At 35.4% G+C, this 27,966-nt stretch overlaps 1 protein-coding gene across 6 annotated transcripts in view; it reads right to left on the minus strand.

The window, feature by feature from the left end:
• LOC118200960 (lethal(2) giant larvae protein homolog 1-like) overlaps positions 1 to 27,966 on the minus strand; it is a 280,707-nt gene that overhangs the window by 46,970 nt on the left and 205,771 nt on the right. For all 6 annotated transcript variants that reach the window (XR_015040817.1, XR_015040816.1, XM_085815717.1 and 3 more), the window contains exons 18-20: positions 26,115 to 26,231; positions 3,609 to 3,775; positions 1,132 to 1,237 (exon numbers count right to left, since the gene is read on the minus strand). Coding sequence is in view for 4 of the 6 variants with exons in the window: in XM_085815717.1 (XP_085671843.1) it covers positions 1,132 to 1,237; positions 3,609 to 3,775; positions 26,115 to 26,231 (390 nt within the window). In the remaining 2 variants the exon portion in view is untranslated. The remainder of the gene's footprint in view (positions 1 to 1,131; positions 1,238 to 3,608; positions 3,776 to 26,114; positions 26,232 to 27,966) is intronic.

Here is a 27,966-nt window from a genome sequence, read left to right on the forward strand (position 1 = left end):
TTGCATAGCGTACATTTTAATGCTTTCTTCCGTTAGCCTACAGTATACACACAAAACACACTTGCAAATTTCTGATAGTCTCAACCAGGTGAAAATGATTTGTGATTTAAATGCTCAACATGACTACACTCAACTTATATTTTAAGGACATAAATATTTTTGAAATGTATTGAAAGTATCATTTTAGATTTCTTATGTTGTTATTCTGCATTTTGTCTTAGTGTTAATTTGTCTAACATTAAATTATTTACAGAACTTAAAGTAAATATTAATTAATTAATTAAAATCTTTGCAAAATACGTACATTTTCACAAGGCATATTTCTTAATGCTAGTAAAATAAAATATTCTATATAGCCTGCACTATCAACATACATCTTAAATTGCCTATCTTGTGTTCAAGTATTGGTTTCCATCAATTAGAGATGCAATTTTGCAACGTTTATGGAAAACATACTAAAGATGATACTAAAGATGGTTTAGTTTTATTTTCATTATAGCAAGAAACATGATAGCTATCTGCCTAAGGGGAGGAAGGACTTTATAAGGGAAACTAGCTCATATCTACATTACATGAATCTGTTCACCTGCAATGAAACCTAAATCAAACTACCAGTGTTCAAAGTCTTTACTGCTCAGCTACTGGTGGGAACTGATTCCTGAAGAGAAAAGGACCATATGAGTTCTTTTTTTTTTTCTTTTCTTTCTTTCTTTTTTCAAAGCATTTTTAAAACTGAGTTTGTTGTGTTTTTCCTATCTTTAAAATTCAAAATGCTTTACTTTTGTTCCATCTATGACTGTCAAAGATAGAACAACCTTTTAAAAAAAGCAGAGAGTTCTTTGATAGAAACTACTAATTAATTCAACTGGCACCTGAAGAAATAAATCACCCTCCTAACAAAAAAACTTACAAGTTAAATGCTTATAATTTTAACTACATTAAAAGCAGCATAATCTCTTCTATTTTTTATTTCCAAAAATTACATCAAATCCACCTAGAAAAGACAAAAGCCTTAACTAGATATTGCAAATTAATTCAAGTGATACTTGAATCATTAATATGCATTTGGATGAACAATCACATTTAAAATTTACTCAGCATAATAAAAATAGCACAGTGATAAAATCTTACCACTCCTTTTTGGAAATGTAGAAAATCCAACTTTAGAGATGTGATAACCTTCTGTTAGTGTGATTTTATTTTTGCAAAATGGTTTCATGCTAGGCAACGTGAAGACCTATAAAAATGCAATATACACATAATTAGCATGAAAGAATCATCTCCAAATAACTATAAAAAATGTTAAGCACCAAAATAAGGAATTCTGAACATGAACGTCAGTTTGACTCATCCCATATTTTGCACATCACATAACTATATCATTTACATTTCTTTTATTTTTTTAAAATTTAGGAAATTTAACATTCACAGAACAAAAAACATATATCAGTACGAAGTTTCATTTCTTAATGCTGCAGATGACCAACTGCTACAGCCAATCATCTAAGTAAAATGGTGTCTAAGGTTCCATACATCAATTATTGAATTGATTAGGAGAATACAAAATACTGAAGTATTAAAAAATGAATAGACCTACTAGTCTTATACAATAAGCACAGTTTATTTATTTACACATTTATTTAACAGAAAGTATGGAGTGTATTTCTTGTTTCACTCAAAACAATGCTTGGAAGATTATAAAATAATGTAAGTTCTATCACATATACACCTAACTCTGCCAATACATGGTATTATTCCAAATAGTCTCTATTATTGGCATTGCACTTTTACAGACAGAGAAAGCAGTTTTGAAAAAATTAATGCACTAACTTCTGGTTTTTAAAATGCTTTGATCAAAGACAATGCCAGCTTTTCTGATCTTGGACAGCGATGACACAACAAACAGCAGTCAGCAAACCATGTTTGTCCCACCAATGTACTTATTATGGCCCATGTATGATGGCAATCCTCAAAATAAGGTCTCCTGTATTTTTAGATATACAAAACAACTGTTTATTTTCTATAATGCTTACATCACTTTAAAGACTGCTTTACTTTTCTATATAATGCCATTTTGGTTGATGCATTTTCGTATATATTGTGGCAGTTTTACAATGTCCATGTCATACCAGCTCACCAGCATGTCCTTTAAGAAATACTGAACCTCATCTTTCACCTCGTCGTTGGAGCAGAACTGCCTCTAGACAAATGTTCTTTCAGCCTAGGGAACAGGTGGTAATCATTAGGTGTCAAATCCATACTATATGGTGGGTAGGTGATGACATTCCAATGCAAGTTTTGCAGGAGAGTGATGGTTTTATGAGTGACAGGTTGGCAGGTGTTGTAATGAGGTCTTACCTTATGCCCTTGCTCAACATACCTCTCCTCCAGTTCTGAACTGCAGATCAGTTTCTTCAGTATTTCACATTCAAAACAAATATTACCTGTCAGCTTTTACTGTAGTTCCAGCACACTGTTGACCAACTATACTATACTCCATTCTGGTCCTGAAATACAGCTGCCATGACTTTACCGGCAGACTACATTTGTCTGAATTTTCATGGCTTGGGCAAAGAGGGATGCTGCCACTCAAATGACTGTTGTTTGGTCTCAGGTATAAAGTGGAATACCCATGTTTCATCACCTGTGACAATTATGTCAAAAAATTGTCCTTTTCATATGCATAGCAGCAAAGAAATTCATGAGAAGAATCAACTTTGTTGCTGTTTGTGGTCTTCTGTCAGTATATGTGATATCAATCTTGCATCAGCCTTCCCATACTGCAACTTTTCTGTAAGAATCCTGTGGATGGCATTTTGGTAAACCGCAGGAACCAACATGCAGATAGCATCCAGACAGATCCTCTGATCTTTACATGTTTTCCTCAACCATTATGACTGCCTCGTCGAAAATTGATGGTCTACCACTTTCTTGCAAATTTTGGTACGACTAGCTGTAAACTCTCTACACCATTTGCAAATGTTTTTAACATCCATGCTTGACTGCCTATCTTTTCTGCCAATTGGTGATGAATTCCAACGAGTTTAATGCCTTTTACATTAAAAAAGTGAATAAATGCATGAACTTTGTACTTGGTGATAGTGTTCAATGGAAACCCCATTTTGAATGGTTGCTAAGCCAAGACTGAGCATGTCGGTAAAAGACACACATGCTTATTTTGGAGTGTAGCAAGCATCATTCACATCAGTGTGGACAACAATCATACTAACAGTTTCACTACGTCCCCAAAAAACAGAAGACTTTCCATGTTACATTTTTGGGATTGCCCTCTTATTTCTCTTATTTTATTGATTAAAATAAGAGAAAGTTACTTTTTTGAGAAGAATAAAAGAAAGTTACATTCTTTTTTCAAGATGTTAGAAAAGCAACTTTTCTGGAAATATTTGCTACAATCTCCTTATCTATACAAGTACCTGAAACCAGTATAAATGACATAGTAACATCTGCTCCATCTTCAGAAATGGATGATAAATTTGTCTCTTTTGGATGTAGTTCAATTGAAATAAAGAGTTTCAAGTTACATATATAAATTCCAATATATAATACATGATTTTGTTAGAAAATGTATAGACTAAAATAAATTTTACCTTTATTTGTTCTTCAGTACACACTAGAACTCGATGACTTCCTGTTAGATCTGCTGGCTTAGATCTCTGATACTGAACATCTAAAGGATCAGGTAGAGGGTAACCACTGTGGTCAACTATTTGAATTCCCAGTATTGGAGCTTGATGTTTCAGTTGTATTTCTTTACCTGATATCAATAAAGACTTGTTTAGAAAATTTTATTTTTAAAGTATACAGATAACTTTTTGCACAAACTGTAACATAATTTATAGAACATATAACTAATTTTATACACAAATGGAACAGCTGCAAATATTGAAACACATGATATTGCTACTTGCATACATGTTTGTAATAGATTGAATGTACACAGAACTGATGATAGCTTGATAAAATTTATTTTCTCAAAAGAAACATTTCACAATTTTAGTACTTTCCACAAAAGAACTTGTATAACTCTTCTCAACATGGCAGAGCACAATCAGTCGTTACCACTTCAAACTATTAAGAAAGTGAAACAAAACGTGATTAAAAGCACATCTAAAAAGCAAAGCTCACATAGAGATCTCATGATACTCTGAAGTCAACTCTCAACTAAGAAACTGATGCTCTTCCTGGTCTTATAGTATAGTTTTTCCCCAGCCACCGAGAAATTTCCAGTACCTAATATTTCTTGAAATTAATGGAAAGTATATTAAAGTTACATATAATGTTTGGATACAGTTGCAGTAACATATAGGGATCAACTGCAATTATCCAATTACAGTTATATGGGGACAAGACCAAAATGTCACCAAATGCTTGGAATGTGCAGTGAATTTTTGCCAAATTTGACGAGAAAAATTAGTTACCAAAAATTTTGCTGGCTTTGCTATATCTCACCAATATAGTGAGATAGCCATTTACTTCATAGACTAGATTCATAAGTTAACAAGACTTGCCCTTGTAACCTTATTTTTCTGACAGAGCTTCAGTCTCTTCACACTTTCCATGTTACATTATATAAAATTCATAACATTGTCTCTTTCCCCAAATCTGCACATCCCAGGCAATATAATCCCTGGATAGGAAGCCATACTTATAACAAAGAAAAATCAAGGCAATATTAAAACAGTAATTTTAATAAATTCCATGCAAAAAATCAAATACTAAATCAATAAATAAATGCACAAATTTTAAAATTTAGGTACAAATGGGACCATGGTTTTAGCATATTATTTACATTATACACACTATGGGGATTATGCACTATGGTCATAGTAAGAAGCTAGCAATTTTAGACTTAGAATAACTATTTTAGACTTAGAATTTGATAACTTATGGACCTGAATTATGATTTCAATCAGCCTGTTTAGGACTGTATAAAGACCATTACATGATAGCTGTAGTTTAGGAGGAAGCCCTTTTCATCGAATCAGATTCCATAACCACACCTTGTCATCTTTGCTGAATCAACGTCCTGTAGCTCTTCTGCCCTATCGGGTCTTCATCTTCTCTGTTGCTAAGTTGACTTGCTCTCAGGCAAAATTGTGCATCACTTCAAATCCTGCTTGAAAATCTTGAGTGTACTCCTCAGGCAACCAAACAAGAGATCATAAGGCAGACAAAGGACCCAAATGAACAGTATCTGAGGTGGGGAATACCTGGCACTCTCGAGAACAGAACTGCAATAGTTCAGTAAGAAAAAAGGTACTTTCTAATCCCATTTCTGTTGATTTCTGGAAATCTTCAGTGAGAGGTCACTAAGGATGGTTCAAACCTCTGTACCATGTTGTCTGATTCTGGATGTAATGGTGTTGTTTGAGTTTGCCTATGCCGAGTAGTTTCTAGAGTTCTTTAATTACAGCCAAGATAAAATTCCTCCTTGATAGGAATGTCACTGAAGAGGCACTCAAAACATGGAAATCCAATGCTGTAACACAATCTTGTTCAAACATAGTATACACTTCAGGCCATTTTGTGGCCAGATCAGGCTGCATCGTGGCAGATATTGCAGGATATCATCGAGAAGATGATGCATTGAAAAGATGCTATTACATTGTAACATCGCAGCTTCCCTCAGCTGCTCTTCGATTCTTTCCAACCTACCACGGGCATCGCAAGATTTACATCAATTTTGCATGCCAGCTCTTCCATAACTTCAGTAAAAGTACTCTTGAACTCTATCTAGTCTTCAATATTCCAACATGGCCTCCTGTTGGACTGCTATGTAGTTCTTTAAGGACATCTGGGATAATGCATCTTTTAAGTATCAGCTGCCCCCAGAATGCCTTTCTTTCACTGAATTTGGTGCAAGGTGGCATCTCAAATCCAGAGGCATAGCTAAGGTTTTAAGCGCCTGGGGACACCTAAGGATTTTGCGCCCCTTTCTGTGTTCCAAGAATGGAAAACATTTCATTCTGAAGTGCATATCATCAATTTGGCACCCCTTGGATGCTGCAGCCGGAGACGGATGTCCCCCTTGCCCCCCCCTAGCTACACCACTGCTCAAATCCCACAGTGAGTCCCACAAAGCCCAATATTATTTTGCCACAGAAAACGTTGAAACATTCATATTGAAACATTCTGTAAGATAGGTTTCATATTTGAAGACTTCATTAACACAATTATTGATTTAATATTGCCATCTTCCTTTGAAACTGGGTCTTGTCACTTCATGGGTAATGATCAGAGGATCCTGAATTTGTAACTTGATGTATGATCAGGCAAAACAGATTATATTTTGCTTCAACCCCGGAACAATATCGGCAGCTTTCTAGGAAGGGCGTTGGCATTTCTGTGTGACAATCTTCTCTGATGGCGGAGAGGAATATCATATTCCTGGAGTCCCTGCATCTATCTGGATATTTGCCCTTCGGGATTCCTGAAATTTAGCCAGGTGAATGATGCATGACCCATAAGGAAAACAAATTTTCTGCCGTAGAGATAATAGTGGAAATGTTTTATGTCTTTAACTATGGTGAGAACATCTTTTCAGTGACACAGTAATTTCTTTCTTGTTCAGATAGACATTTGCTCTAGTATCCTATGACATGTTCTTGACCGTTCATGTCTTGCGACAAAACAGCCCCAATACTCTCATTGTTTGAACCTGTGCCAAGAATAAAAAGCTTGTCAAGTGAAGAATACAGTCAAAAGTCGTTAATTCAGACACCCATAATCCGGAATGATCTATAACCCGGACCTCAGAATTGGATGCAGCTTATTATTTTTTGCAGACTGTAAGAGCAATTTTATAAAAATAAACTTGAACTTTCGATTATGTCAAATAGAATTTCCGATGCTGGAGCTTCCAAAGGTTCTACAAAATGAAAGCATGTTTCGATGTCCATCAAACAAAAAGTGGAATTGCTGCAAAGAATGGATAAAGACATGAAGAAGGTGACAGAGAGGTTAGTGAAAACGAAAAAATTTCGATTGACAAGTTAGTCGGTATTCTCGGCACAGCAATTACGGGACTTGAACAACGGAACTTTGTAACTGAACAAGAAATTATGTCTGTTTATAGAATTAAAGAGAAAGTATTATCACATAACACAAAACAACTTACATTGAAAGAAATGTTTAATAAAGTAAACAAACAAATATTAAGCTTTTTTTTTTTTTTTTTTTTTAAATTTTGATGCCCTTTAGATCATAATTGTTCTTTATTTCATAAATTACGGTTTCATATTTTTAATTTTAGAATTTCTGCATGCCATCTTACGAGATTTAAACTGGTGATCTATAATCCGGAATCGGCGAAGTCACGACGAGTCCGGATTAACGACTTTTGACTGTATATGCTAGGATTGGCGCTGATGTTAAAAACTTTCACATATTTTTTTGTCCACAAGAACATTTGCTTGCTTTCTGGCAATCTATGAAGATGCCTTGTGGTGCAAGAAAAGTCCTTCACAAATGTCATGTAGTAGGTGCAAAGGAGGGCTGTGAAGTCAACAGGGAAAATGACCGACTCCCTCATATATATATATATATATATATATATATATATAAAGATACTATTGAATACCTAGACCTGTCAATTATTAAACACAGCAAAATTAAATTATATGATAAAAGAAGGAATTTTCATTTTCATACTATTAAGCTAATTAATTGGAACTCTAATATATCTAGAAAAGTAATAGAAAACACGTTTCATAGCCAAATAATCAGAATAAAAAATATATGTACTGAAATAGAAGATTTAAAGGAAGAAATAATAAAACTAATTAATGTTCAAGTTGATAACTAAATACAGTCAAAAGTCGTTAATTCGGACACCCATAATCCGGACCTCAAAGCTACAAACTTTCTGCGCATGCGTTGCGTTGATGCATGCGCATAGGCGTTCAGCCGTGCACATAAGACCTTTACGGCTGCGCATATGTGTGTGCGCATAATACATTCACGTATGCGCGTTTAATGTATAACGGACGATATAAGTTAAAATTATCTAATTATCTCAGTTAATGTTGCAGATTGTGTTGTTCCTTAATCTTCGAATTGGATCCGGCTTATTATCTTTTGCAGACTGTTAGAGCAATTTTATAAAAGTAAGCTTGAACTTTCGATTATGTCAAATAGAATTTCTGATGCTAGAGCTCCCAAAGGATCTACAAAGCGAAAGTATGTTTCAATGTCAATCAAACAAAAAGTGGAATTGCTGCAAAAAGTGGATAAAGGCATATCCTTCGTTTATCTAACCATTCCAAAATCTGTTTATCAATTTCACGCTGCTCTGTGGCAGGGGGGGGAGGGAGAAACGCCGTGGCGCGAAATGAATTGGAAGTTGATCTGTCAGCACTATCTTTATCTTCAGGGCAGATGTTTTTATTTTATTTGGCTTATAATTCCTTACTAAATGTAGTATTTCATCTCGATGTACTCCGTCTTTGATATGATTTAAATCAAAATCCTCGTCATTATAATTTGCTTCCGAAGTGAAGAAAGTTAGGCAGAGGTTATTGAAAACAAAAAAATTTCGATTGACAAATTAGTCGGTATTCACAGGACTTGAACAGCAGAACTTTGCAACTGAACAAGAAATTATGTCTGTTTATAGAATTAAAGAGAAAGTATTATCACATAAAAGGAAGAACTTAAACAACTTACATTGAAGGAAATGTTTAATAAAGTAAACAAATAAATACTAAGCTTTTTTTTGTAAATTTTGATACCCTTTAGATCATAATTGTTCTTTATTTCATAAATTATGGTTTCATATTTTTAATTTTATAATTTCTGCATGCCATCTTACCAGATTTAAACTGATGATCCATAATCCGGAATCGCCGAAGTCCCGACGAGTCCGGATTAACGACTTTTTACTGTATATATATATATATACATACGTAAACATATACACATGGGTTACAGCTTAGTTTTTTAATATAAAAGAAATAATAGATGCTACAGGGAAAAGAATGATGGCATAAGAAATTATTTATGTTACTTAGAATTTATTAGGAAATGGAAAAACTGGCATTAGTTATTTCTAAGAAACAGTACAGCTTCGGCAAGGTCATCTTTGTTGAATAGATCCGATTTGATAAACTTCAGAGCTGAGAAGTCTTTCCACACTAACTTGAGTAGGAGGAAGAGCTGTTACTGTTAGGGCTACTTTTTTTTAACTTTTCAGGAAAGATGAGTTCTAAAAGAGGTGTCTTGCAAGCACAATCATATTTCTCTATTTATTCAAAGGCCGTGTAGAAATCTTGTTTGTATTTTTTCATTTCTATATCTAAAGGCTCTTGGTTCTTTATTTTCATTCGCTTTGCCTTAGCCTTTTCAATATTTCTCAAAATCTAATTCATCACTGGAAGAGGATGATCTCAGTTGCAAAGTCTGCACTTTGACTGCCCTAAATCAAATTCTCCAATTGTTCTGAGAATAATTTAATTCTTAATGAAAGTTCATAGACGGCTTTCTTTGCCTTTTTAATTTGTTCGTCATCCAAGAAAATTTGGTGTTTGGGATCTACATATATTGAACCCAGCAAGATCTCATTGTCTAGCAAACTAGTTTCTCTTTTCTTCATTGAAGAAATGATTCCTTCTGCAATAAACCCTCCATTTCAGAAAAAACAAACATCCCCTCCTTTCATTCTCGCCTCCTGTCAGTTCTTCAGATTGCAGCTTTTTTGTGGCTATATATGGTGTAGAAAGAAGAGTTTCCAATTCTGCAAGATCATTCCACAGTCTTTCTGTTAGTGAAACATTAGGGTTAACCACATCTTCTAAAAAAGTTTTTAATTCTAAAAACCTCTTTATCATCAAATATGTACTTTCTTATCACGTTGCTTGATCAATAATTGCTCCTTTTTCTGCTCGCTTCCTAACAATGGCATCAATTTTGGGAGTTCTTTCTGCTGTTGCTGCTTACCTAAATTTACCAGCAAGATCTGTAACTAAGTGAAGTAATTGAATGAATCAGTTTAATCACTAATGGCAAATATCCCATCCTTCATCCTCCCTTATATTTATTTATTAATAAATAAAATAGAAAATAACTATTTATTAATGTATATAGTCCATAAATAAAAATAATAACTCAGCTTGGCATTTATTTAATTTTTTTCAATTCATTTTAATTTCATTTCAAATTCAAACTGTCCAACAAAAACTGGAGTCAGAGTCTACCTTTTTTTAACGACTCCAGCTCCGATTCCTTTTACCCCCAAATCTGCCTGCCTCCATGACTCCGACTCTGAGCCCACAGACCTGGTGCAAAGAACCAGGAAACTCCTCAGTTGATGGATTATTTTCAGGGTGTTTCCATTCTTTAACTGCCAACACCTTTCCTGTACACACCCCTTAGCCAGAGATGATATGTATAAGTCACTTCCTGTATGAACAATTTACATTTGACAAAACTTAATTTTAGACTGGCCGCCTTTAATTTCTGAAGCATCTTCCCAATATTTTTCAATGTTCTTCAAATATTTTCCAATGATGATGTCATCCAGGTACATTGTAAAGGCTCTGTAGGAAAGACCTCCCAGCACAGTATCCATAAGGCATTCAAATGTTCCCAGTGCATAATGTAATCCAAAACAGCATTTTCGTGAACTGCCATAATCCTTGGCCCACAGCAAATGCCGTCTTTTCTTGGTCATCAGGATGCATCTCTATCTGCCAATATTCACTCTTCAAATCAAGCACTGAAAACTGCTTACTTCGAGAAAGATGCCTAGAACGTCTTCAATTCTAGGAAGAGGGTAGTTGGCAATAGTCAGCACATAGTTGAACCATCTTTCTTTCGGACCAAGATGATAGGACAGATCACCATTTGTTGAAGGCATGATAGCATCATTTTCTTGCATGTAACTTTAGGTGTTTTCCTACCTCTTCCTGTTTAACAATTGGTAGATGGCTTGAATGTTGCTTGATAAGTGGATGATTCCCCATATCAATTATATGCTGTGCTAAACTGGTTTCTACCTACATCACAAGATCTGCAGGAGAAAACATCTTGAAAGACAAGTTCTGCAGCACTCCTCTCTTCATTTCTTAGTAGCCCATTCTGCATAACTCCAATTTTAGGTTCTCCAAGACACAGAGATTGGCAGACTGCTGGTTTGTTTAAAACAGATCTCTGGAGTACCACTTCACCTTTCCTAATCACTTTAACCTAATCACATTGGCAAATCTCACTGGGATGTGTGTGTGTGTGTGATTATGGCAAAGCCTCGAGGGCTATCTGCCTAAAGGGAGGAATGCCTTCCTGGAGGACTTTCTAAGGGAAACTGGCTCGTATAAACGTTACACATGGGGAAAACCACGAAAATGCCCATGCAGCCAGCCCGTTTGTGGGATTCGAACCTCGGACCGAACTACCAGTGTTCAGCGTCTTTACCGCTCGGCCGCTGGTGGCCCTCACTGGGATGACAGTCCTTGATAGGTCGACAAGTGTCGAGGCTACAGTACTCCTTTTGGGCTGCCAAAGATTTTAGGATATTCCACTATGCTGTACCAGAAATTTCTGCTCTCAGCTATGGATCCAGGTAGTAAAACAGTTGAACTAAACCGAAAAACTGAAAGTCCATTACTGCTGCCACTCATTGCAGAAATCTGAACGGCTTTAAAATAAGGCTTCTCAATATCTGGCAACTTCCACTCTGACAAATGACCACTAATTCATTTCCTGCTTCCTTTCTGGGAAGCAGTTTCAGCTTCCATGCCTTGGGGTGTTGTCGAATTCCTACATACTTGGCCTTCACCACTGCAGTTCCAGCACTTCAGAAATGGTTTGTTACCACTCCTGTTCCAACTCAAAGCATTTATTTCTCTTGTTAAGTCATCTAGGGGAGGAGTCAAGTGTTCCACTGATTTCTGAATATGAGCAGCTTTGACTGGGTGGTCTCTTTGGGTAGGTTGCTGGGCTGCTTTGAACTTCATGGCAATGTTTGATGAGCCACATGTTTTCAGATATTTCTAACATTGGCTACTGCATCGATGTTGATATTGCAAGGAAAATTCCATTTATATGTCCAACGATGAAGAATCCATTACTGTTGCCACTAACTGCAAAAATCTGAAGTGATTAAAAAGGGAGTTTCTCAATATCTGGCAAAATTAACTCTATACAATGGCACTAATTTGCTTCCTGCTTCTTTGCTGAAAGCAATCCCAGCTCCCTTGTCTTGGGCTGTTCTGTGATTCCTTCGTATGAGACCTTCACGACTGTTGTTCTAGGACTTTATCATCAGTTTGTTGCCACTCATATTTCATCTTAAAGCACTGAATTGCCTGGCTAAATCAGCTAGAAGATCAGTCAGTTGATTCACTGTTTCCTGGCTCTGACTGGGTGGCAGTGTCTACAAGTTCCTTGCCAGGCTGCCTTGAATTTGCATGGTGTATAATAAAGCACTTTTCAGACTCTCGATATCTACCATTCACACAGCTTTCTGTATCTCAAGATTCCAGATGCCAATGATAAAGTATTGCAGGGACAAGATTTTTCTTGTTTCTGGTAGACAGCCTAAAAAGGCAAGATGAGACAGCATTTCGACATCCATGACAAGCTCATGAAGTGTTTCCATGATTTCTGTTGGTAAGATTTCAACTGCTGCCTGCTTTATTCTTTTAAACATGTTTCGCCAAACAGCAGCTTCAACACACTGGATAGAGCTTCGAAGTCCAGCCTCTATTTTCAGGCACAGTTTGAAGGATATCTGCTGTGTCTGGTCTCAAAGAAGCGGCAAGATAGCAGACCTTGGCTTATGAATCCCATTCTTTTGCATCAGCCGTTACAGAAAACTGAGTCTTGGATGCTTGCTAGGATGTCTTTCCATCAAATGTAGATAGTTTTAGAAAGGGTTGGAAGACAAAAGTAGGTATTTTAAGGTATCTGCATTGCACCCAGCTGTTGCTATGGATTTCTGTAGGCTGTCAACTTCCTTGGTGACAGCAACAGAAGAAACCCTTTCTTCAATTCATTTTTCAATAGCACAAACTCTTTTTTCTGATTTGCTGTTTGATTGCAAAAAATCTTCTCCGATTTGCTGGTCCCCAGCAGAACTTTAGCTTTGCTGCTGAACTTTCTTCAGTTTCTCCAACTTTATTTTCAACCATGTGTATTCTGCCTTCCATAGGTTGAAATAGATTTCTAATAGCAGTTATTTCTTCTCTCATATCCTCTTGATCTTCTTCAATCTTTTCTTGAAATGACTTTACAGCACCTTCCATCTTTTCTTGGACTAACTTGAGAGTTCTGTCCATCTTTCCCCCCCCCGGTCTGTTTTCATCTACCAGTTGCTCCTCCATCACTATTGTCACTTGCATTTAACCACCATTTCTGACACCAAAAATTTTGGTGTACAAATGGGTTTGTAGATTGAATGCACACAGAAACAATGATAGTTTGATAAAATTTACTTTCCCCAAAGAAACACTTTACAGTTCTGGGACTTTACACAAAAATATTCTTTCAGCTCTTCTCAGTAGGACAGAGCACAATCAGTAGTTACCACTTCAAACTATTAAGAACATTAAACATGACATGATGCGAAGCACATCCAAAGAGTAATGCTCACACAGAGATCTAGCAAGTCTCAAATAAGAAACTGAGAACTGATGCTCCCTTCAGTATTAAATAGTTTTCTCCCAGCCACCAAGGAATTTCTAGAACATTCCAATTCTCAAAACTACTGGAAGGCATATAAGGGGCGGATACGGTTACAGTTATACAGAGACCGGACTAAAATGTCGCCAGCTTGGCAATATCTTGCTAATATAGCGAGAGAGCCATTTGCCTCAATATTAAATGGACTTGCCTCTGTAACCTTATTTTTCTGGCAGAGCTTATCTCTCTTCAGACTTTGCATATTATACTGCACAAAATGTATCCTATATGGTGCTCTATAGGCTGTTGCCAATGACAGGCATATCTTGTGCTCCTTGCCATGAGGAATTTCGTGGGCTTTGGCTGATGTTACTGTCAGACAAGTGAGCATAAGTAACAACAACAGATTTTTATAATGGCCACTCTTAAGATTTTCTTAGCTTTGTTAGCTAAAATACCTTGATCTTTTAAACTCATTAAGTCTCCCAATCTAAACCATTTAACAGATAGGAGGCCACAAACGCATTATTGCATAAAAAGTAAAAATTAATGTTGTTCTACACGAATTACAATTAAAACATGGTACACATGCAAATGTATTTTTGTAAATAGCTGAAATTAAGAGTCTTTGGTTGTATTGTTGTTTTTGTGTATTGTTGTACTGTTAGGCATTATTTTATTTATTTATTTGTTTAATCAGTGCAATTGGATAATAATTTTTAGGTGTATAATTTTTGTGTAATTGAACTTGCAGCCATGTATTTTTATAAGTGCTTATTTTCTTCCATAGAATAATAGATCTCACAAATCAGAAACCAACAACATGAAAATAACTCAAGTAAAATCTGAGATATAGGTATCTTCCTGACCAACTTAGAGGATAATTTTTAATGCCAAGATGGTGACATCTGGCGATTTTACATCAACTTGATAACTTTCAGGAAATTTTGAGAAAATGTATAAAGACACGGTAACATCACTTCCAGAAGCAAGAAGCTGGAGGAGTAATTTTCTACAAAGCTTCGATGTTCAAAGAACTGGCTGAATTTTGTTTTAGAGTTCCTCCATTGATAATCTATGTTATATCTGATGTGCTAAGGGAGATTTTTCTGATTTCTGCATTCTTCTTGAGTTATTTACAGCTTTATTGTTGATGCACACTCTTGTTCTACAATAAATTGTCAGTTTCTTCCTGCTCATCTCAAATAATTATTTTAAAAAAGATCTCCACGAATTTATAATTTGCAACAGTATGGAAGAATTACCATAGTAGGAAGATTGTTCATAACAGGCAGAAGTCATACAAGTACTACAAACTAAGACCAACACATGAAAATAAAATCTATCTTTGATATTTCATGGAAAGGAAGAAAAGGGAAAATGAAAAATATAAGAGGAGTTCAAGGTTCAAGTGAGTCGAAATACAGCTAAATTTGAATTAAATTGCTTATTTTTAATCACATTAGAACATGATCAAATGTGCATTCCTTAGAACTAGTGATCTTGACAATAAAACCTGGTTTTTTACTTGAATTATACTAGACAGTTCTTTGTATTACTTGTACATTTATGCTTTAAGCTTGTTACAGTAAACAACTTTTTTCATATGAATAATCTACTCAACAATTGCATAAGTTCCCTTTCTTTGGCTGGGGAGGATATTTTGCAACTGGTATAAAATTAGTTATTAAATAAACTTGAACTTGAGAATTTAATTTGGTACCCTTCTGTTTCCTATGATACATTTGAGTTAAAAGTTTGATTACTGGACTCCATTTTCCCTTTTTGAACCTTGTCTTGTAGCAGGTTCCTGTGTTGCCTGCTAAAGGAAAGAAGAAACTGCCTTAAAAAAGTAAATGTTTAAAAAAGTAAATGCACTAATCTGAATGAAATATTCACATAGTATTTTTCAAAGTAATCCATTCTTGAAGATTATTGGTGTAATATATGGTTGATTGGAAAGAAATGAAAGATTGAGATGGATTATTTAAGATGGGGAGAGGAGATTGCAAGCAAATTTGATTGTTAATATATACATCACATTTTAAGACCCATTTTTTAGGTAACTTCTAAATCCTGCTTTTGAAGAATTTTGTTGATATTGCAACAAAATAGTTATTAACAATCTTTTTGTCTTCCTGTTTATTATGGAAATCCTTGCCAACATGAAATGCTTCAATGACTTGGGGGCCAATGCAAATGCTGCCCATCTTTTGCAAAGAAGGACTTTCGTGATCGTGACGAAATATGGTATGCGAAAACATCTTGATTGAACATGAAAATGATTAAAGTTTCAAGGCAAATGAACAGGAATTGCAATCATAGCGCGCATTTCTAGTGCACAATTTGTAAAGTATAAAACCAATAACAGAGGCAGAAAATTTGTCTTTTTTTGTTGTTGCCTTTTTTTGTCTTTTTTTGTTGTAATTTCGTAAAGAAGCAATTAAAGATGCCATTACAATGATATCCAGGACCTCGCAGACAATTAAACGGCTTCGGACGTGGTCGTATTGTGGGGTTGCGTGAAGCTGGGTGATCATACAGAGTAATAGGCCGCCACCTGCAGCATACAAACACTGCTGTGCAAAGATGTTGGCAGAAATGGTTGCTACAAGGAAATTGCCGACGAAATGAAGGCTCTGGAAGGCCAAGGATCACAAATGCAAGGCAAGATAAGGATGATTGTTTGCCAGGCTTGAACCACCCCAATGGTATCATTTTAGACTGTTCAACGCACAACAGCCATGTCTATACCCCCCGTGGTACCGTCCACCCTCTCATGGGGTTTGTCTGAGGCGGGATTACGCTCACAGAGGCCTTTGAGACATTTGTCTTTGACTCCACAACATTGGTGGAGTCGTCTGGAGTGGTGTGGCAGCACATCATAATGGCTGCCATTACACTGACATCGTACAGTGTTCAGCGATGAATCCCGCTTCACTCTTGAAACAGATGACCACCATGTTCATGTCTGGAGAGGAGGGGGCAGTAGTCTCAATCAGCTTTTGTTTTACAAAGGCATACAGCCATAACCCCTGGTGTGATGGTGCGGGGCGCTATTTCTTATGACAACAGATGATATTGACATTCGTACATCTTTAAGAACTCAACGATATGTTGATACCATCCTGCGGCCGGTTGCATTACCCATAACAGCACGTCATCCTGGGGCCATTTTCCAACAAGATAATGCTAGGCCACACATCGCTCACATATCTCTGGACTGTCTCCGTGCGGTTGATACTCTTCCTTGACCTTTCACCAATCGAGTAAGTCTGGGACATGGCTGACAGATTCAGGCAGTACAAAATATCGCAGATCTGAAGGGACAACTGAGGAATGCCTTGCAGAATGTGTCGCAAGAAGACATTAGGAACCTGTACCACTCCCTGCCTTGACAAACTGAAGCTTGCATTGCCGCCATGGGCGGTTTGACCAACTACTAATTTGAACATTCAATGGGTGATTGTGAGCCGTGAACAGGTACTATGACCTCGATTTTTTTAATCATTTTATTACCTATGTATGATCTATACACATATTCAATTTCATCAAAAACAACCAGTTCCTTCATAGTGCTTCAATTTTTTTGCAAAAGAGTGTACTTATAGCTCTCTCCAGAGACAGCTATTTTTGGAGATATCAGTAAAGCATCATGCTGGAAACCAAAAGGTTCCAGATTCTAAACTCAGCCAACAGCATCAACCAGATGAATATGCACTCCACAGGCACCCTCTCCTGGCAAGCATTGGTATTAAAAATATCAATGGAACAAATGATGGGTACACTTGGTTCACAATACCTATTATAGATGGTGCCACAAGACCTGGCAACGGATGAAAACAACCAGCAGCAGAAATATCAACCAAACAACCACAGCATTGGTGACCCTAGGTCTGTCTGGTGACCCTAGGGTTGTCTGGCTGCTTTCCTGACACCCCTTCCATACAGACAAAACTCTTGCATTACAGTAGTGTTGAACATAAGCTCATGCAGCCATACCCACTAACCAACAGTGTCACTGCAGTGCAAAACTATTTGTGGCACTCATGCTCCACAACCTAATGGCAACACACACATGCCAAAGGATTGGGGTCTTTCAACCATGTCCCAAACTCAAAATTAGTTTGCTTGTGTTACTGGGTGGGCTGTCTATAAAAATATCGCACCTATCAATATTAAGGAGCCGAGAGAGGCACTGCAAGTGCCACTTACAAAAGACATGGTATTTAAAGCTTACTCCAGAAACAAATGTTTTTGGAGTAATCATTAAAATGTCATTTAGTAGATCAAAACGTTCCAGGCTCTAAACTCTGCTAGCAGCATCAGCCAGACAACCCTTTGACACTTAGGCTTTACTTCTATGGTGATAGTGATAAGGTGGATGCCTTGCACCTACGTTACTGCCATATTATCCTAAAGAGAAGTTTTTGGAGAGGTGCAGACAGAGAACAGAGATCGACTGTGGTGGAGAAGTATGCATATTTGAAGTCTTGAAATAAAGATAAACTTGCGTTTTGTCTGATTAAGGTTCTTGACAAATGTAGTGAGAATATTCAATGTGATATTATAACGAAGATTGGCTGAATAGTCCAGTGCTAAATCAGCCCTTATCAAAAGTTTGCAAGTACTTTGGTTTTTGATGACATGCCATGTCTCAAGATTTCCAAACATGAAGTTACAGATTACATTGATTTTCATCCTCCAGATCACAGATAAGTTGTAATTATAGATCATTTTATAATTTTGTTTTCAACTTACCATTCATATTTCATTTTCTTTAATTGAATTTTTATTTTTATTTTGGTATAAACTTTGCACAATGTCTGATGTACATGCTGAACAAATTCTGGTTTATAACCTATTAGATCCAGTCTTATGGTTTATTATGTGTGAAAGAATGTTTGCTCTTGCCACCCCCAGACCTATTACCGAATCAATTACAGTCAAAAGTCTTTAATCTGGACGTTCATAATCCCGAATGATCTATAATCTGCACCTCAAAGCTACAAACTTTCTACACATAATACATTTACGCATGTGCATAATACGTTTACGCATGCACGTTTAATGTATAACGGACGGTATAAGCTATGCTAAAATTATCTAATTATCTATTTCAGTTAATGTTGCAGATTGCGTTGTTCCTTAATCTTCTAACTGGATTGGACTTATTATTTTTTGCAGACTGTTAGAGCAATTTTATGAAAGTAAACTTGAACTTTCGATTACGTTCAAAAAGAATTTCCGATTCTGGAGCTGCCAAAGGATCTACAAAGCGAAAGCGATGTCCATCAAACAAAAAGTGGAATTGCTGCAAAAAATGGATAAAGGCATATCCTTTGTTTTTCTAACCATTCTGAAATCTGTTTATCAATTACACGCTGCTCTGGGGGGGAGGGGACGTTGTGGTGCGCAATGAACTGGAAGTTGATCTGTCAGCACTACCTTTATCTTCAGGGCAGACGTTTTTATTTTATTCGGCTTATAATTTACTAAATGTAATATTTCATCACGATGTACTCCGTCTTTGATATGATTTAAATAAAATTCCTCGTCATTATAAATATCACAAATACATATCCAATAGTTTCCTGGTTGCAATTTTCTAATTTCGACTATACGTAATGTATGTTTTATGCATGCGCACGTTGAAAGAAATGTTTAGTAAAGTAAACATAAATATCAAGCTTTTTTTCTTGTAAATTTTGATAACCTTTAGATCATAATTGCTTTTTATTTCATAAATTACGGTTTCATATTTTTAATTTTATAATTTCTGCATGCCATCTTACCAGATTTAAACTGATGATCTATAATCTCAAAAAACCGATAATCCGGAATCGCCGAAGTCCCAACGAGTCCGGATTAAAGACTTTTGACTGTACTACATTTATAATTATGTAGTTTCTCCTCTTCCTATAGATATTGCACCATTAGATCAGGATCATTAGTTCAGCATCATTAGTTTCATTCAAAGCTCAAAACTGAGTTAATATACCAACTTGGAGTATCTTCTCAGCAAGAAATTTGCTAATTATTATCTGGAGAGGAATTATGCTCTCAAAAATCTTCTGATTTACTTGAGAATATGAATTGTTGAGCAGAATCCTTAAATGTAAGAATTAATTCTTTGGCATTTACCTTCGACCTTTCAGTCTTCTATTTTGACAGCAGTTTCTGACTTGACTTTAGACAAACCCTGTAGAAATTTACAACAGAATCTTAAATGTAAATCTGATACCAGGGACTTGTACCATTTCTCAGAAAGTTGATCAATCTACTGAGGATAAATTATTTAAAAAATAGAAAAATTAAACACATGTACTGATCATATTTCCCTTTTGTGGTCGCTTGTCAAATTGCAGAGATCACAATGAAGAAAGAAGCAGTTCCAAAAGGAGAGATTATTCTGTTTGCTGGTATCATAGGCATTTTGGTAAAAAAACGTAGAGTACCAAAATTTGTTCATGGCAGGGAAATAAAACTAGCAAAGAATGGAAACAACTTATTCTTTGCCTCAAATCATATGTCGCCTGTTCATTCGTGAACAAAGAACATTTTATTCTTGATCGATAGCAGCTCTTATATATGCTTACTTCTGGCAAACAGTCCTCAAAATGAAATTATCTCCAACAATTTTTACTGTTAATTCTTCAAATATTTATGCTTATAGTCAAAAAACACTTTCTTTGGATTTCAAATTAAGATGACAGTTTACTTGGACTTTTCTTATAACAAATGTTAGTATACCTATTCTTGGAGCAGATTTCCTCCATTTCTCTGAATTGGTGCCTTATCTTAGAAACAATAGTCTCAAAGATTCAGGAAAGCCTTTTCAAACTGTCTGAAAAATGCAGACATTTATTCAGCAAAAACTGTTTTTAGTGATCACAAAATTTTAAGTTATTCTATTACTAAATTATCAGATCCTAACTCACCTGGTAAACACAACACTGTTCAGTTCATCATAACCAAAGCTCCACCTGTTGTTGCAAAACCTCATCGTTACAGATCACTTAGCAAAACAAGAATTTTAAACTAATTGAGGCATTTGAGACTTTTGAGAAGCAATTAGGCATCCTCACTTCACATGTTTCCCAGGACCGGATTTATCTATTGAGCTCCTAACCTATTTGAAACATGGGGCCCTTTATGATGGATATGAGGCATTTTTTTTCTTCTTAATATGGAATATAGTACAATTTTTGAAGGTGGCCCTTAAGAAAGTGGGGGCTGTAAGCTATAGCATGTGCAGCTTATACATAAATGCGGTGCTGATGTTTCCAAAAAAGGGAACTTTAGAATGGAGACCTGTAGGAGATTATTGTGCATTGAATGCCCAAAGAATAAAAGATAAATACGTATTCCTTGCTTAGTGATTTTTAGTCATGCTGACACTATTAAGGTGTACCATCAAATACCTATTGATTTCGATGATATTCATAAAACTTCTATAACCAAATTGGTTGATTCGAACATAATCGTGAGCTATTTGGCTTACGCAATGTATCTGAGACTTTTCAACATTTTATAGATGAAGTCACATGAGATCTAGAAGATGGTTATGCTTTTGTCGATGACTTGCTAACCAACAAGCTTAACCAACCTACTTACTTTCGAGAGTACGTGGAGTTCTGAGAATGACCGAGCAGTCAGGAGCTGTACTCTGGTGCTTTGCAGTGAAGCTGTCTCCACCACGATAGCTTGATAACCTGAAAGCTGTGTCACTGATCATGTCAGCGTGTTTATAACAGTTCGATGACTGTAAATGAGATTTTGAAGCTGTCCTGATTAATACCGGCCAATAAAGTGTGTTTCGATACTTCATCAGGTAGTATTGTCATTATTCACTCCAAATCCTCATGAACCCCATACGAACTGGTGTCAGAAAAGAAAAAACGCAACAATATGTAGAGATTACATCTGATTAAAGTTCTTGATGAATGATGAATGTAGTGAAATATTTGTTGTGATAAGGACAATGAAGATCAGCCAGATGTACAATGGTTTCTACACTTCAGGCACCAACTACTAGCAAAGATTGGCATTAATTGTATATAGAATAAATCACAAGGTATAATTGGTTCACAATACCAATTACAGATGGTGCTACGAGATATGTAGGTCAAAATAAACCAGTAGTGGAAATAAAACAACCACCGCTGTAGACTTAAACATGTAAAAAATGGAGGAAACAATGTCTTAACTTTTAGTGCATGAGTATGAATTTCCTATTAAGCGCCTCTTAGTTGAATCACTCTTACAGTATGTGATTCAGCATCCAACCTGCTGATGAATCATATCACGTCCTTGATTAAAGCAGGTTCCTTGGTTTTTTAAACCCATTTTAAATTATTTATGGGGACAATACATAATTAATTGTACTGCATTAATGGTTTGGTTCTAAAAATTCAAAATAAATCATGCTTTCCATATCCTATCACATGCATAGCATAATCTGCTTTGGATGCAATCTTTTTTTTCCCCCCTCTGTTCTTAACCACTGTTCTTTCTGAGTAGGATTAGCATATAAAATTCTTTTTTTCAAAATGTAGTTGCAGAGAAAAAAAGGCTGTAGCCCCTGTGCACAGAGAAGTGTAAAGTATGCTTTGTTGATGGCTTTTAACTGTGAGTTCATGTGGAACAATAACACTAGCATGAGAAAACTTTCCTATTTAAATGGTTTATTGCTACTCACTAACTATCCTAATAAAAAGACTCTGAAAGAAATTTTATCCAGAAATACATTTAAATCACCAGTAGAAGGTGTAAATGCTTCATGATGCATATTTCTTGTTCTTGAATCTGGCAACCACAGTAGAATGCATATTGAATTGAATAAACTTGAAGCTTGAAATCTGTTCTTTGCTAGTTGATTTTGCTGTGGTTCGAATTGAATAATGTTTCTTGAACCACGATAACATGAAACCTTTTACGTTCTAACGATTATATTAGACTCTTCATGATTTCTTTCTTGGTAAGACATAAATTTTACTTTGTCAGTATCTCCTAATTCATCATTTCCTGCCAACATAAAACCTCTTAGGTTATATTAATTATATTAGACTCTCCATGATTTCTTTCTTGGTAATACATGAATTTGACTCTGTCAGTATCTCCTAATTCATCATTTCCCGCCTTTCTATGTATGCAACTGCTAGATTCTAACAAAATATTAAAATTTCCACTTCAGAGCTTTTTTGACATTCTTTCACATTGGCATTCACTGACAGCATCTGCCTATGCTAAATAATTTTGATAATTTAGCATAGGCAGATAATTTTGACCATAGATTCACAATAATATTCTTCTATGTATTCAAATTTTGGTAAACCCAAATCCTGCATTAGTTTCTGATCCAACTTAATATTAAAGTTGTTTCTTCTGGATTTTACTCATATAAGTTTCTCCTACTAAACTACTCACTTTTTTCATTTTTACTAGGACAAATTTTTCCTTGCTGACTTTGTTTACTGTAATTTCCGGAAGAAACGCCGCGGCGTTTACGTGTTTAAAACTTAAATTTTCAGCAGGTGCGGCGTTTCTACCCATGCGGCGTTTAGGTGCACTAAAAATAAAATATTTCCTATGATGGTCATTGTACATAGTTTGGATGGCCTTGTCATTGTGCATAGATTGGTGCTGTTCCCACACAAAAGACCACTCAGTTGCTTTTGCGAACGTTATTTTGTTTACGTTCTTTCCCTTGAACGGACCTACATGCCTTATTCACCCTAAACGAGATCTCAGAACAATAACATTCTTCCCCCTTTCAAATCAACATTTTCATCAGTTTGAATAGTCTCTCTCCTCTGCCATTCGATGAATCTTCCAGGACCCATCCTCTTTCCACCCCAGCCTTTTCTGCAATTTTTTTCAAAGGCGGACATGACTCCACCTGCCTCGTTATAACGAACTCTGACGTATTTCCCCTTCAGCATGAATGGATTTTTCTTGGCATTCTGCCAAATACAGATCTCATCAGTTAGGGTACAAGTACTTGTTGAATAGTTTTTAATTAGGGAGCGGAAAATTTTTGAAAATGTCTCTAAACGGCACAGAAGCTATACATTTCTTACCTTTAATTTATTCTTGAGATATGGTTTCATTTCATACATTTTTCTTAACTGGTATGTCATATATCAGGACTTAGGTTGAGTTTTTGCATCTATACGGCCCACGACGATGTCAAGCGCAATTTAATCTACTGCGGCATTTACGCTGATGCGGCGTTTCTGTGTAATTTTAATTTTTTTCCCGCCATTTTTCTCGAGTGCGGCGTTTACGCTGATGCGGCCTTTCTTCCGGAAATTACGGTACTTCAATTTCCTAAAGCCTACTTACTTTCAGAGAGTTCTAAATAATGCAGTGTTCTTCTAAGGATTTCCAAAATTTCTGGTTACTTATCCTTTCATTTTAATCATCACACTACATAAAAAATAGCTTAATGTTTCAGTAAGTTCACAAACTCTGCTCTGACCCATGTACCAATGATTTATTCTAGCCTATTGCTTCCCATCATCTTCAAATTACAGAATTAGAACAGGAAGCCATGATCTCTACAGCCCTTTGATTCCTGCAATTGAAATCCTTTGATTTCAAATTGAATAGATTTAATATCCAGAATAATTTGAACTGTATGGGTCAGAGATATAGGGAAAAAAAAAAAAAAAAAAAAGAGCCCTAAATGATAGGGTTATAAAGTTTAACAGGGAATTTTACTAAGAAGTATTTTGCCACAATTCTACAGAAAATAGCTCTGTAATACTCTGAAATCGGAGTTCAAAATGCTGCTATATTTCTTCCAAGATACACTCATCTTTCTGCATGTTTTTCAGAACTAACTCAGTTTCTCAGATCACTTAATATGTAGATTTTAATACAGTTCAGCTTCTTTTTGAGGTTTGGGGAAAGGGAACAGAACTTACATCTATCTATATCCAAACTGTATACAGGATGTAAATGAATTTTGATATTTCTTATAACCAAGAAATTAATCAGTTTAAGTGTTAAATGGAAAAGCATCATAGATGAGAAATTTTAACCATTTTTCTGAAAACATTGGCCTAACCTTCAAACAATTAATATAGACTGTCAGTATAAACAAACTGTAAAATATAGACATTGAAAATCATTTACATAGAGTGTTACGTAGGGTAAGAAATACATTTTTATACATAAATACATAAACCATTTCTTAGTAATCAAAGCAAATGATGACTATAATTTTCTCAATCAGATTTTCATTTGCTTTTCCCACTCCAGTATTAAGATCTAGGAGAAGTAGAGTTTCAACACAGTATATCGTTTTTTTGAATGAAAAAACTTTATGGGAATTTATGAAAAATAACTTAATTAATGAATTAATGAATACTATTATCAAATTCCTAAGGAGAAATTAAGCTGGATCTTTATCAATTCCTTCTTACGATACAGTGAAGGATGAAAGGGTGATCTGTTATCTGCTTTTAGACTGGTGTTTTGGTGATTAAAATATATTTTGTCTCTTGAAATTGGAAATCCTACATATTCTTCATTTGAAGTAACCTTATGCATAATAAACTAACACATACATCACAAATATATTTCATGAGTTGGTGCAGAAACTAGTAAATATATATAATATATATATTAAGGTTAAGGAAAATCTCCATATTATTTTGGTACATTCTCTTTGCATGGGGTAGATTTGAAGTAATATGGTCATTCAGTAAAGGGTATGGGAAATGCAAAAATAATTTTCTCAACAAAACATGAGATTGTACAGGTAATCATAATTCCACAAGACCAAAAGGGGGCAAATGAGAATATTTCACAAAAGAGCATGATAATTAAGAAAACATTGCTAAAAATTACATGCATAAAAGTTTAAAGTAATATAATTTTTCCAAAATTTTTTATGTTGATGCAGACAGCAGACTGACATTTTTCAGCTTCAAATGTGCTTTCAGCTGTATTTTTCAAAGGAACTTGTAGACAGTAAACTTTTGTGAGCAGGTACTTAAAAATCAATTGTGCTGCTGCTGAGAACTGAGCTTGCGGCCTTTAACTGAATGTACTGTGAAAGTGGTGATGAATTATAATCCTTCCCAGTTTAGTTTAACTGCCACTGTAGGAATTATTAAGTTTTCATTAAATCAAAAACAATGAAAAATTGACTGATGCTTACTTAAAGTCCAATTCAGACTTCCCTCTGTTAGCCAGATGGATTGACAACTACTTTTTAAAGATATACAAGAAGAATGCTCAAGGTCACTTGAATAAGAATGTTGAAGAATGCTTAAATCACTTGAATAGTAGTTTTGTTTTGTCAAACATGCCGTATGAAATTAAGAATACTGAAATTTTGATGCACCTTCTTGACTCAAAGATTAAAGGATGGAGAATGTTACATCACCCAATAGTTCTACAGTGTAAAATATTAATGCAAAAGAAATAAAGCCAAACAATTTACACACAACATAGTCTTAGCTTACCTAATTGGCAAGTAACAGCATCAGAAGTCCTACAGCCAGTGGCAGGTAGTGTAATGGTGTAAATGTAGATGCTCCCATTGCTGGTACCTACCCATAATGTAGGAGTAGTAACAATATCTGTAAATAGGCAAGAATCAAGTTCTGTTTTAGAAAACTAATCCATATATTATCAGTGTAGTTTTATTACTTCTAATGTGCAATGATGCCAGCAGGAGAAACATTTTCAATGTCAATTATATTACACATTGCAATATCCAAATTTTCATACAGTAATTATAATTAACTAAATTTCCCCAAATGAAAATTGTTTTTTGCAGATAACTTGAAATAAACTCCTTCATTATCCAATATTATGTTTTCCCCGAATATAAAACTCGGTCTTACATTAATTTTTTTCTCATAAAGATGCATCAGGACTTATTTTTAGGGGATATATAATTTTTTCCATGCAAGATAATTAATATTTATCCATCTATAATAATTTGCATTTATTCATACATTCAAGAATCTACATTTATTCATGTACAAAAAATTTCACTTATTCAAATACTATAGCTATGTCATCTCTTTCTGAATTCAGTCATAAAGCACCAAACCTTGAATTCAAGCCTGAGTTTCCTGAGACAGAATTTTCTGTAAAACCATTAACCTTAACCTCAGTCTCTTATGTCTAGCAATAGAGCTCTACTTACATGAGTATTACTTGCCTCTGTAACCAGTTCATAATACACTGTCAATACAGCTGTTTATAATTTTATCCTTTACCAATGTCACAACCTCTTACAAGCTAGGCTTTATAAAATGTCCTCTTCCTATTTGCATAGAGCTGTCACTCTTCTTGAAGACAGTTCCTATCACTGCAGGAAGCTGCCTATCCAGTATTATAATGCTTTGAATTTTCTGAGGATATATTTAATTGAGTTGCCGCTGTAAGGGCAAATGCTTATAACAGCCAAAATTTAGCTCTTCTGAAAGCAATCCATTTACAGATGAAGTCTTCTAATCAAAGAAATACTGATTGTTATTCTCATCCAGTTTTGTGCTTCTTAGCATTTCCCTCGTCTATCCGTTACCTGAAATTATTGTATCCTGATCGCTATTTTTTGATTGTTCAGTTTTGCAGAAAGTTCGAAGTTTCTTGCCTTGGAACTCTTATACTATTCCTTTTGTGCACTCAATGAAATAGTTTTTTTCATTCATCTTGTTTAGAGATCCAATTATAATTTTTTAAAATCTCTTATTAAATTAAGTGTTAATTAAAAGCTTGCAAGATGGAAGTGGCTACAAAAGTATTGAGGATGATGGACTACACAACAGTCATGAAAACCTGCAGGCACATTTTCAGAATACCCATCTTTATCTCAAGCAAGTATATTGAGTATGCAATTGCAATACATGATGTATTAGATGAAGAAGAATATAAATAATTACAACTATGTTATCAAATACCCACATGTGGAGACGGCACTCTGGTTTATCATTTGGAAGTAAGTCTGACATGATCTTAACTGGAGCTTACATTATTAGCATCCTGAAAAATCATGTTTGAGCTCATTTTCCAATCAGGAAAACACAGCAGATGCAGCAATTCTCTGGTTCCTTACACATTAAATTCCAAACAATGTGCAGAGATGGCCTAAGGCACCACGACTAATTACAGAGAGATTACAAAATACTCTAATACAGTACAAAGTCCATAATCCGGACTCATCGGGACTTCGGCGATTCCAGATTAGGGATTTTTCCGGATTATAAATTATCAATTTAAATCTGGTAAGATGGCATGCAGAAATGATGGTGAACGGAAAAATGCCCACAGGAAAAAAGCCCACAGGTATAAAAGCTCACAGGA

Source organism: Stegodyphus dumicola, chromosome 4, assembly GCF_044657685.1.
Source record: "Stegodyphus dumicola isolate Sdum_Otavi_A_Nest chromosome 4, ASM4465768v1".
Lineage (NCBI taxonomy): Eukaryota > Metazoa > Arthropoda > Arachnida > Araneae > Eresidae > Stegodyphus > Stegodyphus dumicola.